The sequence below is a fragment of the Nestor notabilis genome, unplaced genomic scaffold, assembly GCF_000696875.1.
Source record: "Nestor notabilis isolate BGI_N333 unplaced genomic scaffold, ASM69687v1 scaffold927, whole genome shotgun sequence".
NCBI lineage: Eukaryota > Metazoa > Chordata > Aves > Psittaciformes > Psittacidae > Nestor > Nestor notabilis.
Window position 1 is genome coordinate 10,167 of NW_009935901.1, and position 20,542 is coordinate 30,708.

Here is a 20,542-nt window from a genome sequence, read left to right on the forward strand (position 1 = left end):
CAAACATGACGGAAAATGGCTTGGCAAATACATCTGTGGGTTTGGAGGGCACTGCATCTAACCAGATCCCATGGAGTTGTGCACCTTCAGGTTCCTTAGATGTTCTCTCTAGTCTTCTTCTACAGTGGACAGTTTTTTATTCTACCAGTCCCTGCCTTTGCCTTCTACAACTTGCTTGATGTGGCTCGAGCTCTTGCTGGTGAAGACTGAGGCAAATTGAGCACCTCAGCCTTCTCCATGTTCCGGGTCTTCCATTTCCTTCCAGAAAGGGCCCACATTTTCCCTTGTCTTCCTTTTGTCACTAACGTACCTATAGAGGCTTTTCTTGTTGCCCTTGATGTCCCTGGCCAGATTTCATTCTATCAGGGCTTTAACTTTCCTAACCTAATCTCTGCTCCCCGACAGTTTCTCTGTATTCCTTCCAGGCTATTTGCCCTTGCTTCCACCCTCTATAGGCTTCAGCTGAAATGCTGATCATATGTGAGAAATTAAGTTATATAGTCTATTTTGTACTTTGTAATGCAGCAAAATTGTTTAGCTTGTTTCTCTATTTGCCAATGTCACATATGCAAGGTTACATGCAAGACGATCTTCCCCTGGCTTCTACCTTCCTCATGCAGGCAGAAGGCTGAGCAAAAGTTGTTCTAGCAGTGCAGTGCAGCAAACAGGGGCCACAATGCTGTAGAGCAAGCAGACTATACCTCCTGCAGCAGGTTTCCACTGCCTGGTTGTGCTAGCCTGCAACACTGATGAAACCCCGGCAGGCTCTTCAGCAGACTCAGCAGAACCACAGGAAGGAGATGCTACTTTGCTGACCACCACCACCACCAAGTGGTTTGCATGTGGAAGTTGTCGAGCACAGAATGTAATCGTTCTCATGCCCTCACTGAGATGTTTCTAAAGGGATGTCATTATTAAAAGTTAATAGTTTCTAAAGCTGCAAGTAACATCTGAATTCATTGTTCATGCTTATGTTATACATTTGCTACAATACTGCAGGATGAGATCCCAGAAACAATATTACACAATTTAGGACATTTTCAGATGTGTGTATTTTGATGAACTCCATTCTTAGTTCTGTCTCAGGAATTATCTTTTTTCCTAAATACACAGCTTATGGAAAATCACTTCCTGTATCAGATACACTGTACAAATCACTGACAACTGCTTATAATAACCAACTACAAAGACCTGTTTTTTAAAATTTAATTACAACTGGAATTAACATTTCCCTAAGAAACTTAAGACCAACAAGGATTTTTCCATTTGTTTTTAAGTATTCTATAAGCCATCTTTCTCAATAAGTAGCTAGCTCACTTGGGCATCTGTAACTCCATGAACAGGGGCACTAATCACACAACTGACTACAAATAAATTAAAAATTGCTTAGGGCAAAGATGATGTGTGAACAAACAATAGAGAGCAAGGAGCACACTGATTACACACACTTATTTTTAGTAAGCCAGAGGTCTGGAGGAGTCTGCTGAGTGGCTCCTTTGTTACTAAAAATGTCATGCTAATACTATATAATCTGTAGTATGTCTCCACAGATAAGGGGTTTTTGGGTTGTTGTTTCTTCTTTCGGTTTTTTTTTTTTCAGTAAACTCATCTGACCCTAATGCATTTCCTGAAAATCTGTTATTCTCAGAATACGTTTTAGAAGGGAGAGATAAGAACACTAAAAGATAGATCTTATCAAGGACTCAAAACCTCTGGCTTGACTCAGCAGCAGTCACAGGTGTTGTACATAACAAAATGAAAGAATACCTTTAAAAGCATATTTTGCTTTTGCAGCAGGCAATCACTTACAGGCCAGAGGTGTATGAAAGTACTATAATCTCCTCCTCTGTATTGGCAGAAACATGAAAAGCACACTATGAAAGAAGTGTTAATCAAAATCCAGTTCTGGAGATGAGATCCCAAGTTACACAATACGACAGTATTAAGCAGACAGGTTTCCTCGCCTCTCCTTGCCCACCCTCCCCCCAGCATTCACTGTAGTTCCATATCAGAATTTAAAAACAAACAAACAAAAACCACAACAGAAACCCCCCAACACTACAAAAGTGCCAGCTTTCCTCGGGCTAGGTACCCCATAGCTAGGTTCACACACATGTGCAGCATTAATCTGCACCAAGGGGATTTCAATACACTATTGCTGCAAACTGTGCAAGTAGCTGTGGGTGTAACGTAGCCAAGATGTTAAGGACAGCACAGCTGCAGCAACAGACAGCAGAATACACACCAGTACACGGAGGTAGCTCTGGGGTTTTTTCCTGCTACAAAAGAAAAAGAACCGCCCGCCCGCCCTACTCTACCCAAAGCATTTAGCTTCAGATTACTGACCCCTCCGAACGCACCACCACCATCTGCTCCTGGCATCGATTCCACCGAGCTGGTGCTTGCTATCTGAGGGAAACAGAATGACACAGAACAATTTCAACATGGACATTCCTCCTAACAGATATTAAACGCTGAAAAAGAAAACACAGCATCATATGCTTTTAGCCCCTGAACCATTTGCTTGTGAGTATACTTTAATTGCACATGTTCATAGCCACCCTTCAGTGCTGGGTTGACTATGAAATGGGAGACTTTGCAGAGGACACTGGACTGCCAAGCCTGCTCTTCCCTGCAGCCTGTGCCTATTCCGCATGAGCACCACAGATCACAAACAGCCATATTCTGAATTCCATGTCAGCCCTGCAAGCCAAAGGAGCAGGTGTTTTATGTAGTCAGTGCATTCTGAGGAGGAAGAGTATTTACTCCATTCAAATAGTACTCAGTTAAGCTTTTCTTAAATGCAATACATGTCTTAGTCTCTTAATAAAAGCAAACTGGCATATATATGTATTCAATACGTATAAAGGGCAAATAACAAGCTTATGTACATCGAAACCATAGCCTACATCCTAAAAGGAAAACCATCTTATGTGTCATTAATTTACAAAGAGTTTTCTAGTTTACAGGTGGTCTCAAAATATTAGACTCTTTACGATAAATTTTCCTTTGCCAATCAGACAACATCTCCTATTTCAAGGTTATCCAAATCTCCAGTGCATTTCTGCACTTCATTCCATTTGAAAGCAAAAGGGTTTAGTCTGTTATTAGAAACAATCTGAACTGTAGCTTTGAGTTAGTGGCCAAATTGAAGAGCTACTCATTCCAGCACCTAATTTATCTATTCGTATACCAATACAATCAATTGAATCTGGAGAACAAGCAAATGCATCCCCTGAGACTAGGGCTGTGCCACCCCTGGAGCACTTCCTCAGGGAATGCAACTTAATTAAAGGAAGCATCATGTACTCAACTCTAGCCAATTACTTCTGCCTCCACACAAAACCAGCAACCCATAAGCAGCTTCACATTACCTATTCCCCAGTCCTGGGGAAAAGGGCTTCTTTCCACAGGAATCCTAATCAATCCAGGTATTTAGACCCCTCTGCCTAGTAAAAGGACATGTGTGTGCTGTGACACTGGACTTTGGGAGGGAATAAAAAAAGAGGAAAGAAAATGGGGTCTGAAAGAGAGATCAAAAAAACTCCCAGCAAGTTTAGGGGAAAGGGTAAATATTTCTAGTTGCCCATTCAGATCCTTATGTCCTTTTAATATTTATTTGGAATAATGTGCCAAAAATCAGATACCCTCTACTCTTAACCTGGAAGAGATTTCAAAAGGGTTTCTCAGAACTACCCCAGACCTAAGGGGAGGAACAGAAACAAGGCTGGAAAATCATGATAATTTAACAGGATCTAAAAGTCATGATTTAACTAATAGAAGCACACCTAAGTCCCAAATCTTTGAGATGCCACCTCCACAGAGCTCAGCTCTCTGTGGCACTTTTCCTTGCCAGCTTTCTACAAATGCACAAACTGGGTCCTTCCCCCACACGAACCTCCAAATCTTCTAATATCAAGCAGCGGTAAAAGAGGTCCTTTTCCTCGAGAACATTTGTAGATGGATTTAAAAAACCCCTTCACATAGCCTTGAAATGCTACAGATGAAAATGGAAAACGGGGAAGTGAATGTCCTCTTTCCGAAGCAACTAAGTGACAAAGGGACCCTGAAGATTCCTGACAGGACTTCTTTAAATAAAAGGCCACAGGACAGTCACCCCGACAGTGCCGCCTGGCAATGACACCAAATATTCACCTCCTCACGGGTGGGAGGTTACTAACTGATGTGGATTATTGCAGAGGCATAATCTTAAGACTCAAATGTCTGATCCATGCACCCCCAAGAAACCGCATGTCTTCTGGAGGCAAATTACAGGCTGAAGGTGAACTCTTAATGCTTGGATGACCTTATGTAAATCAGCTGGGAAAACAAAAGCATGCTAAGAATCGCATGCAAAGGCATGCACTGGTCATGCAGCTGAAATAACTTATAAGCAACGTAATGTATCAAATGTACAGCCAGGGATGGGAGAAGAGCAATCTGGCTATTTTATTACGGGCTTATTAGAACCAGAGTCCAATTTCTAGTAGCTGTTACAGATCCAGCCTGTAATCCCTGAGTGCATATCTGTTTCTTGAGTCATGAGAGCAAAAAAGGGAATATCACTGTCATTTTTCGTCTAAAGCACACTGCCCAATATTCCATAAAGATGACGGAATATCTCTGGTGGATGCTGCCCACAGCAGCATATTGCTACCAAGAACACTTTCAGTATTTGTCCAGTTTTCATTACAGAACTACCTTCAGCTCTGTTTAAGTGACAGCAATTCTGATACATTTACCCATGGCATCAGTTTTCAAAGCTGATTACCCAGATAAACTAATGTCCTAAAAATGCAACATTCTGGCAGAAAAGAAATTAAGGTGTATTCTGCATTAATAGCCAGGAAATAAACCAGACTTGTGCTCTACTTGACCTTCATGAACCAGTAGAGCATAAACATGTGTCTATACCATTTACGCAGAAGCAAAATAAAACGGAATTTACAAAGCAAGATAATAATGACATTGAACAGATTCCATGTCTTAACTGGATAGAAAGCAGTGTGCTTATTAGTTTGCTTATTAGCAAGGGGGGATATTTTGATCAGCGCATCCTGGTTCTGAAGGCAACCCTAAGTTAAAAGTAGAGGCATGAATTCATTATTTTCCATCTTTTCCCCTGTTATTTTTATCTGATGAGTAGTTGATGATCAGTAAGCTAAGCCATATTCTGAAAAAGGCTCATTGCTGGCTGCTATCAGCAATGGGAAGATAAAATGATCCCCAAGTTTAACTCTGCAGATGGTCCTTCTCTCCCTGCACTCCAAGATCTACCACGTTTGACCACCGACATCATCACCAACTCACAGCACAGCGTAATACACTGCAGATGTAGAGAAACAGAATAAACTTCTAAGACTATTCTGCATATTTAGTTGAAGAGTATCCTTCCTGAAATATATTTATATTCTATAAGACAGGAACTTAGATGATCTTTAAGGTCCCTTCCAACTCTGATCATGCTATGATTCTATGATTTTAAGATCCTTTTAAAAAGCATCAATTTACTTTCAACTCTTTAAATAATAATAAGAAAATGCATCTTTGAGGAAATGGGGAAAAGTAATGAACAAAATCTCTCAGGCACACAAACATTCTTCCAGACAGCCAACTACTCATAACAGTTGTCACGCTAAACGAGCCACTAGTCTGGAAAACATGACCGATAGGTCTCTTGCACTGAATTACCCTGGGTAATTTATTCAATACCTGCAAGGCTACGTAACTATGGCTGATATGCATTTGTGAACCAGAGAAATGGAGCTGTACTGTAATGCAATATAAAAATCAAGAACAAGACTAAATTATTTTAAAATTAACTATGTAAGTCTACTTTAACTGTTGGTAAAACTGTGATAGCAATGGAGAATTAAGCACTTGTACTTACTGAGGAATCAGGAAGATGCTCCTCCTCTTGAGAAAAAGAGCTATTGAAAGCTCTAAATGTCTCACTGTTCTGTTTGTGCTTTTCAATTGTTGCTTGAATGACCTGAAACAAAAATTCCAGCAAAGATGAGAAGTGTCACAAAAGGAGCCTTGGAAAAATTCTCTTGCAGGAAGGTGGTTAGGGATATCATTTTAGTAAAAAACCCTTACGCTTGCATACATTAAATGGAAACTTCAAAACCTTAATAACTATGAGTGGTGCTGTTAACTCACTACTGTTCAAGTTCAAAACTAAGAGAGCTATGAGACAGTATTCTCTGTAAGTCAGATTGTAAGAATATACAAGGCTAAGCTGTCTCAGTCTATTCTCTCACTGGGCTTGAGGATGGCAGGAAATGGGAAGCCATTTGAAGCCCCCTACACTGCCTGGAGACAGTGGGTCAGCAGTGGGAGCATGCCTGGGTCCACATTTCTACATAAGCAGCTTCGCCAGACTAGACACCAGCTTCCTTGCACTGCTGCTTTCATGCAGAACCCGAAAAAGATCATTTTAAAAACAGCAGGTGCTGATTGCATGGTGATTTCCACCCGTTTCTTTATGGTTTTGTATTAACCTGAATCCATTCTCTCTTCTCCTCTTCTGTCCTGTTAAGACAAAAGAAAAATACAGAAAACGTCATAATTCTACTTCCAATATTTTCAGTAAATTCAATTCACAGCTTTATATCCATCAAGATTTTATCTTTGCTATCCACTATTTTATAAACAATATCAATAATTATTGACCTCAACTATCACCAAAAAAATGCCAAAAAGTTTGAATTACTAATACAATGGAACCTACAAGCACTACTAAAAACACTGGTAGCATTCAATGAAGCAAACCAACATAGGAATTTAACACCAACATATTCCCTTGCATATGCAAGTTATGCATCTCTGGTGCTCATCTCCTGGTTTAAAGCTATGCCATACTAGCACAGCCATATCCCCTAGATGGTAAATTCCTACATAAATATTAACAAACCCTGAAAGACAGAACAAGCACCATACCTTGCCTGTAGTTCCAACAATCTCTTTTTTCCTGTTATCGAAAATGTATGAGCCACGTTTTGCTTCACTATTTCTTGGACCTGTAAAAAGAACACGTCAGCTTCTTCTTAGTCTCCATTGCTTTCAATCAGCTTACAAATGTAGTCACTCTGTGAAATACCTGGCAGAAAGGATCACTCAGAATACAGTACATAGGTAGAAAAAACAAGGATTGTTTCCATAATTACTTACTTGTCTTGCTACAAAACTTGTGAATCTGTTTCCACAACCCATCCCCTACAGCTGTAAGGGAAAAGGTGGCTCCTGTATCAGCTAGGTGACAAGGGAAGGCTTCCAAACAAAGCATGGACAGTCACCCTTTTCTAACCCACCTTTGGATAACTACCTCATAATAATCCCCCCCAAGAGATTCAAAGCCAGATTTTAGAATTTTATTATATTTCTGTTTACATATGTGTTATATTTTGGATTGAGAGGGAATCTGATGCTACTGAGTATGGAAGCATTAAAACATCGGAAAAAAGAGGTGCAAACCTGCAGTCCTGCAATGTCCATCTTCTCCCGAACACTGAACTTCTGGCCTATCAGCCTCAGTTTTGGCACACAGTATAGCACCATGCTGTTAAACTGTAATAAGGGAAGATTTTAAATGAAGGGATTTCATGCATGCTGGCTGTTCAGGAGTGGTGTGTTTTACTTTGCAGTTCTCAAGAAGAGATTTAAGGAGTAAGGTAGGTTCACAGATCATTACTTGAAAGAAGTGGACAGACAGAAAGGTCAGCCAGTCGCTTTCCCCTTCTCCCCTCTCTCTGGTACCAGTTTGGCTGCTTTGAAGGCAAATGAGAGCAATTCTGTGAGTGTGAGCAAGAGCTGGTTACCTTACATGGCAAGGTGGTCCTCAGGCAGCAGCCTCTGAGGAGGGAGGTGGGAAAAACCCCTTCAGGGCTGGCAAGCCATCAGCAAAGGCACAAGCATGGAAGAAGGAAGGAAATCCTCAAGGAAAGAGCATCCAGAAAACTGCTGCTCAGAGGAAGGAGTAGCTGGGCTTAGTTGGTGAATGCTTTTTGTATTTGAGAATAGGAAGATGGAAATGTAACATTTCAGAGCACAACTCTGAAAATAAGAGAGCAAGAAGAAAAACTTACCAGGAATAAATACCTATCCTGGGCTGTGCCATTCTTTGCAGAGAGTTTCTGAATGTGTCCTTCTTTAATGAGCTCATTGGCTGGGTTAACAATATCTTCTTCACCACCAAGTCGCTCATAGACTTCCAAAAGCTTGTGCATCTTTTCCTGAAAGTACAAAGTGAAGTTTCACCTGTTGTACTGTTGCTGATATAATGGCAGTTAGGTCTCCATCAGGAAGCATGGTCATATTCTGCATTTCTAAGCTGAGTCTAAAACCACAGCTATATGGGGTATGCTGCAGTCCTACACAGGGGCCTCCCTGGCAGAAATGTACCTCTGAAATAGGTCAGGACAAAATGCTTAAAATATAGTTTTAATGTCATTCAGGCATCTTTATGTCTTCATCAAAATTCTTTAATGAAGGGATTACTTTTTCCTTTTCAGCAAAGCACTGTTTCCACTTATATTAAGTCATCCAAATATTAAAGTCAAAGGAGCTTTCACAAGTCAAAATAAGAAAGGTGTATTAATCTTGCTACTGAGTTTTGGAAAAGTTTGGCTTTTAACCACAAGCTGGAGTGATGTGCTACAAATGGCACTGCAAGCAATTGTTCAGAATGTGAGGACAGAGATCCATGCAGTTACACCCAAATATATGCCCAACCCTGTCTCTAAATCATACCTCTACCCATCTATACATTAAGCTGGAATTTCAGGTCTTTACACACTCTATTTAACCCCATTTGACTTGAGAATTTTCACTACAAATATACATCACACCAGTTCCTGTCCTAATCAGTTATTCTGATCAATGATTAAAAAAAAATGAACAACAAAAGAACCCCACCAAAAAACCCCAAACAAAACCTAACCATTAAAATAAACTCACTGCAAAACACAATGGATGGTGGGGGGCTCTGGACTAAAAGCAAGTAAGGAAATAACCTAAGTCAAAAAGTAGATGTTTTGCACCGGATGGGAGGATGAGGAAGAGATCCCACTAATTTAAAGACAAAGAAAAACCAGTGAATTTATCGAGCTATTTTTTTCAAGGGGGAGCTAGAACACCAAGAGCAGTTCTGTGAAGTCAAACCTGAAATTCTTACTCAGGTATTTTTCCTTTGAGTCTCTGCTCAGGTAACACCTGAATTACAGAAAAATTCAATGCAATTAGAAGCCCTGATTAGAGGCTTAAAATTATTGTAGTAGTCTTTTCCAATAGGTTTTTGTGTACTAACAGAAAAAAAAATCCAACACAGAAAGCAACTAGCTGGTGGCTTCATATTCATCCTGTCTGTGGAGATACTGTACACTGTCCACAGCAAAGTAGTTGTCCAGTGCCTCAAACCAGAAAAAGTTCCACCAAAATATATCCTTATCCAGAGTACACACTAGACTCACATAGACACAGATGTTTTCAAAACTGGTTTTAACTGCCACATACTGAAAACACAGACATCAGATGGTTACTTCCCTATAGCAGCCACAGGAAATGTCTCCAGGTGTCCCCACCAGCCAGGGGAAGGAAGTAAGTGTCTCATAAGGAAGGGGACATAAAACTTAGACCCACAAAAGCAGGACATGTAGCATTTCAGATCAATTAGATACAAAAGCTCCCGAGGCACCCTGGTACACAAAAGGGGTAATATCTGTAACTATAAAGTCTGTTTACTTAAAAAGTAATGCACTTGCTGTTCTGGATGTAAAGCACATAAAGCCAACATTCAGAATCCCCACTGTCTCAGACTGCCCAGCTTTAGAACTAGAGCTTACCAAAGCTATTGGCACATACTAAGTGCATTAGGATGAGCCAAACTCAAACTAAAACAACCTCCAGCCTGGTGAATTACTGTGGGACCAAAAAGCCAGTGAAAATCTGCAAGGACACCTTCTGAATGGATCCAATTGGAATACTGTCAATGTATTTAAATTAGAAGCAAATAATGAGTTTCATAAAGACCTCCTTTTTCAGCCCACTGGGTCATTAGGGACAAGGAAAGCAGCCCAACAACCCATGGTAAATGAAACAGGATCATTTATGATGAAGAGAACTCAGATATCCAACTGATGTTCAAAGCCTTACTCACTGTACTGGAAAATTCTCCCCCAGCCTGCTTTACTGAGCCCGTTGCAATGGGGGACCATTGGTTCAAACACCTATTCCAGTCAGATTACAATTCCATTATGCAATTCCTACTCACCATCTTTCGGATGGCTGCATTCGAATGGTTTGCTGCTGTAGATATGAGCTCTAGTGACTCTGCAATAAAGGTAGCAACAGTTAAGCACTCTCCAAAATATGTCTGTTAACAACAACTTGGGGTTTTATTTCACCTCCCTGATTAGCAATTTTCCTGCAAAATTCCTGTTGCAAAGTTAAGGACTGTGTATTTTTTCCTTTCATGAAGTAAAAAGAACACTTTATGTACACAATCACTTCTGTGTGTTCGTCTGGCTCATGTGCATCTAAATGTTTAATCTTTCTCTCCTAGAAGTCAAGGCAAGCCAAAGCACACAGCGGCAAAAATCCCAAACACCTTCTGGGAATCAACCTACTAAAAGTTAACTTAAGTCTCACTTAGGTCTTCATGAACATGTTTTTAAAAGTGTTTTCTCAAAACAGGACTTCTGTGCTGTAACATGAAGTAACATGAACCCTGTTTTGGCTGAGATCACAGACTCCAAGAAACCAACACAAGTCCATTTCTCAACAGAGTCTAACCTGCTTTCCTGGCAAGCATATACATTTGAGGTCATTATTATTTTCTTCCTTTGGTTATTGCTGAGAAGTCCTTCTGTATTTGTCCTTGGCCATACAATGAATTAAATAAAAATGAGAGATACTCTACCATCACAAACTTCAGTATTTTGTCATTGTTTATTTGACAAAGCTCCCTTCATTCCTAGAGCTAACATATTAACCCTTTTTATTCTCTAAGAGCATTCAAAATCCCTTTGTGCTATGTTTGGCAATAAATTATTCGTTCTAATCTCCATTTCAACCATAGCCCTAGTTGAAAGTATCTGAACATGTGAAGAAAAAATTCCAAGGTTTTAATTGTGCTTATTAGACGGAGAGGAGTTTACATGTACTTTCAGCATCTTTCCTATCTGGAGACTCTTCTGGAAGTTTCTTTAAATAGTCCTTTAGGAGAAGCTCATAACGAGGAATTCTTTGCACTGGTTCAAGCATGTGATGTTGTAATGTCAGGTTTCCACACACCTCCTGTTTCTGTAAGAGAGAGAAAACAAGCAGGCACAGAAGAGTTTGTCTTTGTAAGTAGTTAGAGGACCATAAAACAGCTTCGCAAGCTATCATAGAATCACAGACTCATTTAGGATGGAAAATACCCTTAAGATCATCAAGTCCAACCATTAACCTGGCACTGCCAAATCCTAAACTAAACCATGAACCCAAGCGCCACATCTACACATCTTTTAAATACTTCCAGGGATGACTTGGGTTTACAGGGACAGCCTGGGCAGCCTGTTCCAATGCCTCACCACCCTTTTGGTGAAGAAATTGTTCCTAATCTCCAGTCTAAACCTTCCCTGAACAGCTTGGGGCCGTTTCCTCCTGTCCTGTCCATTGCTCCTTGGGAACAAGCCCTCCTGCCTCCATCCTCCTGTCAGGCAGTTGTAGAGAGTGATAAGGTCCCCGCGAGCCTTCTCTTCTCCAGACTAAACCCCCCAGGTCCCTCAGCTGTTCCTCATCACACTTGTGCTCCAGGCCCTGCACCAGCTCCGGTGCCCTTCTCTGGCCCCACTCCAGCACCTCAATGTCTCTCTTGCAGTGAGGGGCCCAGAACTGAACACGGTTTGAGGTGCAGCCTCATCAGAGCCCAGTGCAGGGGAACAATCACTCCCCTGGTCCTGCTGGCCATGCTATTTCTGATACAGGCCAGGATGCTCGTGGCTTCTTGGCTGCCTGGGCACAAGCTGCTCATGTTCAGCTCCATCAGTCAGCACCCCCAAGTCCTTTACCATGAGCAGTTTCCAGCCACTCTTTCCAAGCCTGGAGCATTGCGTGGGGTTGTTGTGGCCCAAGTGCAGGACCTGGCACTTTGCCTTGTTGAACGTCATCCCACTGGCCACAGCCCATTGATGTAGCCTGTCCAGATGCACCCGTAGAGCCTCCTGCCCACCAGCAGCTATCAGAGCTGACAGGTTTCATGTGAACCTTAGTCCCATGTCTTGCACTGTCTGCAGAGATGCAACAATCCTTTTTCAGATTTTGCATGCTCCTTCCCAAGCTCAGAAAAACTTCCCCTCCATGGCTTTACATAGCATTTTTCCTCCCAAAGACTAAGTAAAACCAGAAACCCCACAGGGCTATAGTACTTGCTAGAGCTTACAGCACAAGCAGCAGACACACTGCTCACATATCCCATCTGGAGAAGGAGCTGCCTCAAATTCTCCTTTTTTTTTTTCTTTCCATTTGACCAAGAAGGAGGGTAAGTTTGATACTGGTTACACTAAATACTATCCAGTAAGGCACTGATCTGCTCTGCTTGCAATGGTAGAGTGTTGCAGTGTACTTATTCTTCCTGTGTTTCTCATTTCTCCTCTCTTAAATAAAAATGCCCATTCACTTCATAGGGATCCTATGAAAATAAGTTACTTGCTTTGAAGCACACAGGAGATTTCTGTTATCGATGTAATCCAACCCCTGAATCCCACATCGGTGTGTTAACCACACACATGCTCTTCTCCATAGCATTGATTTTACGTCAGCTCACTAATGCCATGCCTTGGTCTTTTCTACTATAAGCAGCCTCTCAACAGCCACATTAGTTTCAACACACTTTTCTCAGAGAAATGTGCTTGCTTCAGGTTTTTGCCATTTTCCTTATAAATATCACTGCCCATGACACCCTGCTGGCTCACCCAATTCCCAAGGCGAAGCCTGCAGTTGATGAGTGTCTGAGAGAAAAGGAAAAGCTATCTTTCCAGAAATTCAGATGTAAATTTGCTTTTAAAACTCTCTTGTCACAGTGTAGCAGTGTGAATAATATTTCTGTTTATAGGAGATGAAGTGAAAATATTTTCTCTCAGTGTTTTACAGCACCACATTTCCCAGAAAACGTAACTGGGATGGAAAGAATCAGAGATTCCAAGAAGAACTAAAAGGGGCATGGAACTGCACTACTACATGTTAGTGCTTGGTTTATACTCCCAGTCCACTTACTATAACCTTCTCCATTGCCTTTTTATTCCAGCAATAGAATGAACCTTAACACTGAACAGCAAGAGGGAAGCAGAGGAGGAAGTCACATCAAGGCTCACATCAGTTTTATTCACATGCCAAAAGTCAGCAGTGACAAAATAAACTGTTCAAAATAGGAGAAGTTTAATATTATGCAATGTTTCAAAGTTTAGAGAGTTCACACTGCAATTCACTGTTCCATTAACAGCTTAGGTGAACAGTTTGTTACTGAAGGACCACAACAGACTTCAGCTGGTATTTTGAAAAGTAATAGTGACTTTTGATAGCACAGAGACAGGCGAGATGAGTGAACTAAGTTTTCCTGGTCAAATCTTTGCCTCCTATAGGTACGGTCATTGACAGAAGCAAAAGGTGCTTTGATGTTGCCACTAAAATAACATACAGTGAAATCCTGCCATCGGTGGGGTTCAGAATGGCACCTTCCACATGCACTGCCTGCACTCATGCTGCTTCACTAACTCTTTCTCAAGCAACAGCAGAAATGGTCATGGTCTCAGGCAGCTGCACACCAGCTCTGCAGACTGACAGCTAATCCACATGGCTTGTGTCGGTAGCTTGGTGGTGAGAGAAGACAGGGTGGGCAGATGCCAAGCTGGGTTCAGATAGAACAAAGGTTAAGAAAGGGCCATGTGGAGTGAGAGTCTGATAGGAGAGGACCGTCCCCAGCCCCTGCTCCTCCAAGCCCTGACCCTCTGTGCAGGGCCTCCCTCCCCACTGCTGGGGATTACTTGATTCCCAACAGCTGGCCCAGCCACAATCCTCCCATTGAGGGCAGGCAGCTGTGCTCCCTCAGCAGTTTAACCCACTCCCTGCCAGCTCGCCCTTCCCAAAGGATGGTATCTGCTTTCCCAGCACAGGCAGAGATGCTTGCAAGTGTGCTGGAGCCTGCTGCATCCCTTCAGCTGGCCCTGGGCCTGAGGGTAGAGAGAGGTTTCACAGATACACCAGCATCAGCAGAGCTCTTCCTCCCTCCCCACACAGCTTTCTGTACAATTAAGAGAAAACACATGAAAACATGTGATAAGCATCTTCCTGCAGAGCTGTGAGCCCCAAGAGCTGCATGCCACTTCCTGAGCCTTGCAAAATCAGACCAGCAGCAGATGCTGCTGGTGACACACTCGCACTCAAACACACCCACCTCAGAATGAAAACATATTTATTAAAAAGCAATTAAAATTAGTGATAAGGAAAAGAAATCAAAAAGCATTTATAAATGGACATGTTTGCAGTCAGAACTGCTGGGCCAGGAGCGAGGTTTTGTTCTGTGTCTTCTGATACTCCTCTCAAATATGTGAGCAGAAAAAAACTATCTATGTGAAAAATGCATTTCACACAACAAAAAGAGAAAAAAGGACTGTCACTAAAAATGATGTATTTTTAGTATTAGAGCAGTGTTATCTTGTAGCTAAACACCGTGTGTCACATACTGGGGAAAAAAAACTCACACAAATAAATGAGGATCTCCATATTATGCCAATTAACATACCTGTATGTTCTGAACGACATCTTTAAATGGAGAGGACCTCTGCATACATGTGTTCACCATGTCCATTGCCCTGTCAAAGTTCTTTACATATTCTCCATACATCTTCAGAAAAGGAGCAAGTTTCTGTAGGATATCTCCAAGCCGTGGGTTGACACTCCTATGGGAAAGCAACAGGTAAGCACTGAAATCTCTGGAAATCAGTACTATCTTCAGAGAAAAAACACAACTGCATGACTTTAACAGTTGTCTCTCACATGCACAAGCACTTACACACATATGCAATCAAGATGCTCCAGGCTAAATTTAAAGTAATCTATGTGGTACCCTAGATGAAATGGCCAACATTAATCTAGACGTACAGCAGTTCTGCCCCCAGTGTCACTGTTGTAAGTGAAGATCAAATTCAAACTGACCACACATTCTTAAAGAGACTTCTATAGATCTCTGCTGTCCAGTGCAAAATCCTGCAGAAAACTTCTACTTTGTTAAAATCATCTCTTCCACCACAGCCAAACATCTGAAGAGGTTTTAATACAGAGAGATCACTCGGCGCAGCCGGGCAGTCCCAGAGACATCTGTCTCCTCCAAATTCACAGCTGGGCAGAGCACCAGCCATTTATCTCCCAGCTTTCTTCTCCTGCTGAACTCTTCAGCTGTCAAACAAGCTTCTGACCTCTCTGACTTCCAGACTCTGCAGTTTCCCTCCCTTTATTAAACGTGTACCCATAAGTGCCAAGTCAGGTCCAAGGGTGCTGATACTCACTAATTCTTTCTGGTCATTGATAAACTATATGAAGACTGGCCTCAGCCAAGGGAGATGTGAACTCTGGTCTTGTCTTAATCAGTCAGGGTACTTGGAAAGATGCAGCACTATCTGAAACTTCCACTGCAGGGCACTATGCAGTCAAGGTGTCATCTCAAATCAAGTTTCCTGCATCTGCCTTGCAATTAACGTTTCTACCTATTGCTGCATTTCTGCCTTATCTACAACTTCATGCAGGTGACAAATTTGAATTGGTATTTGGCCTTTACTACTCATTGAAAAACAAAAACAACTCCCAAATTAAAAAAAATCCTGAAACCAAAAAACCAACAAACCCCTCAAACCCCAACAAACAAACAAAATCCCCCCCCCCAAAAGACCCCAAAGAAACAAAACCAACCAAACAAAAACCAACCCAAAAACTAGAACTACACCTATTTTCTTAAAGAAAGCAGGTATACACTGTAACCAATAGCATTTATTATCTCCTAGAACAAAAGGCCAACAAATTCTGGGGTAAAAACACAATGCTGTGGTGCTCAACAACAGAAGTGGTTGTGTAATGACATAAGCAGATTTATAGACATGAAGTCATCCATCTCATCTGTCAAGATTTTCCACTGGTTGACTGCTATAATGCTAATTCTAATATTAAATTTTACATAACCACAATGAAACTCAAAAAACCCCACAAAGTGGCTGTTTCTGGTGACACCTCCAAAATGGCACCTGAGCCTGAACTGTGACATGACAATGCATTTTCCTTCTTTGAGAACTGAGGTTCTTTAACACCTCAGAGTGGGGCCTAAATACTTTATCTATGGAGCCAAAACAAGCAATTTCCTTCCTTCCCCAATACTGCAATTTCACAGTACTGCACTAACAGGAGAGTGGCACTACAGTAAAGAAAACAGCTCTGGCAATACTTTGGACTGAAAAAATTCTCACAATGTACTCTGCAAATTCTGAGGGCTCAAGTCTATTCTGGAAGTCAGAAATCCTTCAGGGACTGCAGACTAATGTATTAAATAACAAGTGAGCTGCTGCATTAAACAATTAAAACCTGGAATGAGATGAGGCCTTACAGTTGCTCTGGCTTCTTGAAAATGCATTTTTAAGAGAACTGTAATGACAGTTACCCACCATTCTTGTGTAATTCTTGTTTTGAGCTCAGGAAGAAGAAATTGTCCATGGAAACAATAGATGGAAGAAATATTTGAAAAGATGCCCGTGATCACTTCAGATGAAATACCTGCTTCTGACAACTTAGTGCAAAAAACCTGCGTAAGACAACAAGACAGTACCAACATAGATTTACAAAAACCAATCCTGCACACACTGGCTTTAGATTGCAGTATTACAAAGCTGACTGCCTTAGAAGAGAGCTACAACTTTTGACTTCTGGTAGTCATTCCTTGGGGTCTTTCAGAGGGTTCAGAAAATGTAAGCCCACTGTCAAGTAGGGGTAGATTTGTGACTACAGGCCATAGTCATATGGGTAAATCAAAAAAGATGGGAGCTAACAAGAAGACTGGGCATCTTGTACTTAGGAGTGCCAGTTGCAAAGAACAACCAGTCCCTGAAGAACAGTTACCCCTATTTCTGTGAAACAAAATAAATATGTGATTATTTTGTTTCTCTGTGTACTGAACAACAGAGAAAAACACCCATCATTTCTAAGGTCCTGAAACAGTCTCTGCTTATCCAAAGCAAACATTGGAATGTCTTCCACAGAGGTCCTAGAGTCAGAGGGTAGAGGGCTCTGCAAGTTACAGCTTCTAACAAGATTTCTAGCAAGGTGACAATTTTCACCCTGCCATGGTTTTAACAAGCACTTTGTTAGCAATGTGACTCATCCTCATCTTTACTCCTTTCCTGCACAGTCAGATTTGTTTTTTTAATTTGAGCTAATTATAGAAATGCCTGAACTCTGCAGACTCGCCTTGGTGTTTATGCGGAAGAAAGTTCAGGCTCATCACGTCAGCTTTACTTTACCCCCATGTGTAAACATGATGGACAACAATTGCAAAACACAGTGGGTTAAGAAAAACCCTAATTTCTGTGAGCCTGAGACTTACCCATGTGGCCTGATTTTAGTAAAACTCAAACCTCTTGCACATTACAGAACAATCACTGATTTCATAATTTCTTAGTGCCTCCAGTGTCCCTGTGATTTCCTCTCCATGTACACCCCAGGAATAACCAAAATGTTGATGGTATCGGTATCTTGGGCTGCTGCTTTCCCATTCTTCTTTCCAACATCCTAATCCTTGGATTCCAGCTCTGGGATCCCCCTTGCCAAAAGCTCACCTCTGGGACCCATGGCACGCAGCCTGGCAAGCGAACTCCATCTCCCACCTGTAAACAGGGGTTTCACACTACTGGGCTATAGGTTAGGGGATGAACAGCAGACATTCTTGCTGCTCACAGAAAAGAAAGCAGAGTTTATTCAAAATCAAATTACCTGGTCCAACAGATGGAGTCTTTTAACATATGCTTCTTCTGTATGGAGCAGTTCATTTGCGATATTGAATAGCTTTTGGGGCTCTGTACACTGAAAGAAAAAGTTAGAAATAACACAATCCATCTGCACCTACAAACCTAAGTTTCATCAACATTTTTCCATTTTTTCAATCAGCCAGATTCCCTGCCAGCAGAGAAGCCTGAAGTGAAGGATGGTAATACATTTCAGAGTCTGCTCTGAAATGCTCCACATTCATCATCAAAGGATCAGTTTGCTATAGTGACATTTTTAGAGCTATTTTCTGAAAGAGCAATTAGTAATGCAGTCAATGGCTGGTCAGCATATCACTGGAGTTCATTATGATTTTCTATAAGGAACCAAAAACATCCTCCAAATGTGGAAATAAGTCTATATTTGGTAACTAAGGCACTAGACTATAACTGTTCTCCTTTTTGGGTTTAGGTCCTGTGACTAAAAAGAAAACTAGAAACCAGACCAGTATGGGCACAGGTCTCTCTCCCTGGCCAGCACAGCACTATTCTCCATGGCATGTTTCTGAGATTTTTGCACAGCTTTAAAGAGCAGCCTATTCGCTGGAAAGAATTTTCAGCAACAGAACCTGAGTCACTCAGTGAAATCTTTCATTAAACTCCTTTAAAAAAATAAACGAGAAAGGATTTACTAAAAAACCTGAATGCAGTTATAAAGCACTGACTTTGTTCACAATTTAGCCAAAAGCTACACAGACTCTTCACTCTTCAAGCGCTTAAAATACTCAAATGATTAGGACACAGGCTTGAGCTTTCTGACAGTCTCTAGATACCTTTTTAAGGGTGCAGGTTTTCAACACCGTGCTTACATATTACCAAACCAGTCAGACCTCAGAGTTGGCTGTTCTGTGTTCAGGAATACAAACATCTAAAAGAGGCAGCAAGGATGATCAAAGTAGGGAAATTTTACTGGGCTGGATCCACAAAAAAAGACAACTGCCATGAAGGTAAGAGAGATGTATGAGTGATTAACAGAACAGAGAGCAACAAATGGGTGCAATTATTCCCTATTTCTTCCACAAGAAAACTAAAGGGCATCGAATAAAATTACCAAGGTGCTGCTTAAAGACCAACTTGAGCCACTTCCTCAAGCAAGATGTCGCTGCAGACAAGCAGGTTCACAGAAGGACTGGACAAATCCATGGAGCAGAAGTCCAGCTGAAGTCTGTTAAACACAACAGGGCTGTTTCCAGTTCAGGAAGCACCTGGGCCTCTCACCAGGAGCAGAGCTTTCCATCCCAAATGCCTGTCTCTCTGTGCTTGCCAGCATTTGTGTCAGGCACTTCAAGGCATAACCCTGAGGGCCACCACCAGATTGTTAGAAAATGTCAATTGAATGCTCTCTTTGAGCTTCTTCAACATCACTTTATTGTGTTTCCAAACACAACTGACAAGAAAAAATTAAAGTAACACCTCCACCTCCTCAACCCCCTTTCAGCAAACTGCAATACAACTTAAAAGACCTCCAGGACTCTACAAAGCTAGCCAAGAATTCGAACAAACCAGACCCACAGTTACCCTACGTGAAATGAAACACCACTTAGCATGAACTACCCACAGTTCCATGATCTAAGCATTAATTGTAGGAAGGTGAACAGCTTTTCCGGGTTTAAAAAAGCATCAGTCTTCCTTCAAAGCAATCCCTCTCTTCCTAGGCACAAACCTGGAGATGGGCAACCATGCCAGGAATAAAGCTTTGGCACATACTCTGCTTACCCCACTACTCAAATTATTTCAAACGAATTCAAATACTGTCTTAAGATATCCTAGCAATGTACAGAACATCCTGTTCCATTCATCCATGTGATATATATTAATATTTAGGGGGAAAGAAAATGAACAAACCCACATTACAGCTCAGAATGAAACGCATTGCTGGCCATTCAAACTCCAGTAACTAGGAGAATCTCACTGAGAAAGAATTTATCTGCCAGTTCTGCAGGGCACAGAAAGGAGCCTGAATGAAAGACATGGATGGAACAGGCCAGCACGCCAACTGCCAACAGCATCTTTTGAGCTTTTCGAATTCAGAATTTGAAAAATCATTATTTCCAAGCAAACACGTTTGTTCTCAGAAGTAAATCTTTACACAGCGCAGCCACTCGCTAACCTCCAGACCTTCACCATCTGCAATTAAGTTTTTATTTCCAAAAAAACCTTGCTGACATCTGCTTAAATACCAAACAGCAGCTAAACAGACTCTCAGCTTGAGCTCAGTTCTAAAGAGTGACTCCATCTGCGGTTGCTGTCTCTGCTAAGGGCAGCGAGTGTTTCCCAGACTACTTTGCAACATATTTGCTTTTCAGTGGACAAAACGTTTTAAATGAAACAGTAGATAAATGAACGTGATGCAGCCCCATTCTTCTAACGTTGTTCTGTGCCATGGCAGGACGGCTTCAACAAAGCCTGAGCCAAAGTTCAGTTCACTATAAATGAGTTATTTCACAGTCTGTGTTTCTAAAGTAAAACAAATTTGCGAACTC

At 41.5% G+C, this 20,542-nt stretch overlaps 1 protein-coding gene across 1 annotated transcript in view; it reads right to left on the reverse strand.

Annotated features, from left to right (window-relative positions):
- Window positions 1–20,542, reverse strand: part of FGD3 (FYVE, RhoGEF and PH domain containing 3) — a gene marked incomplete at its 3' end in the record, with an annotated part of 42,483 nt that overhangs the window by 9,120 nt on the left and 12,821 nt on the right. The window contains exons 4-14 of the mRNA XM_010018044.1: window positions 18,010–18,099; window positions 16,689–16,825; window positions 14,783–14,939; window positions 11,163–11,301; window positions 10,271–10,329; window positions 8,088–8,234; window positions 7,477–7,569; window positions 6,943–7,022; window positions 6,504–6,534; window positions 5,891–5,992; window positions 2,242–2,261 (exon numbers count right to left, since the gene is read on the reverse strand). Coding sequence (XP_010016346.1) covers window positions 2,242–2,261; window positions 5,891–5,992; window positions 6,504–6,534; window positions 6,943–7,022; window positions 7,477–7,569; window positions 8,088–8,234; window positions 10,271–10,329; window positions 11,163–11,301; window positions 14,783–14,939; window positions 16,689–16,825; window positions 18,010–18,099 — 1,055 coding nt within the window. The remainder of the gene's footprint in view (window positions 1–2,241; window positions 2,262–5,890; window positions 5,993–6,503; window positions 6,535–6,942; window positions 7,023–7,476; window positions 7,570–8,087; window positions 8,235–10,270; window positions 10,330–11,162; window positions 11,302–14,782; window positions 14,940–16,688; window positions 16,826–18,009; window positions 18,100–20,542) is intronic.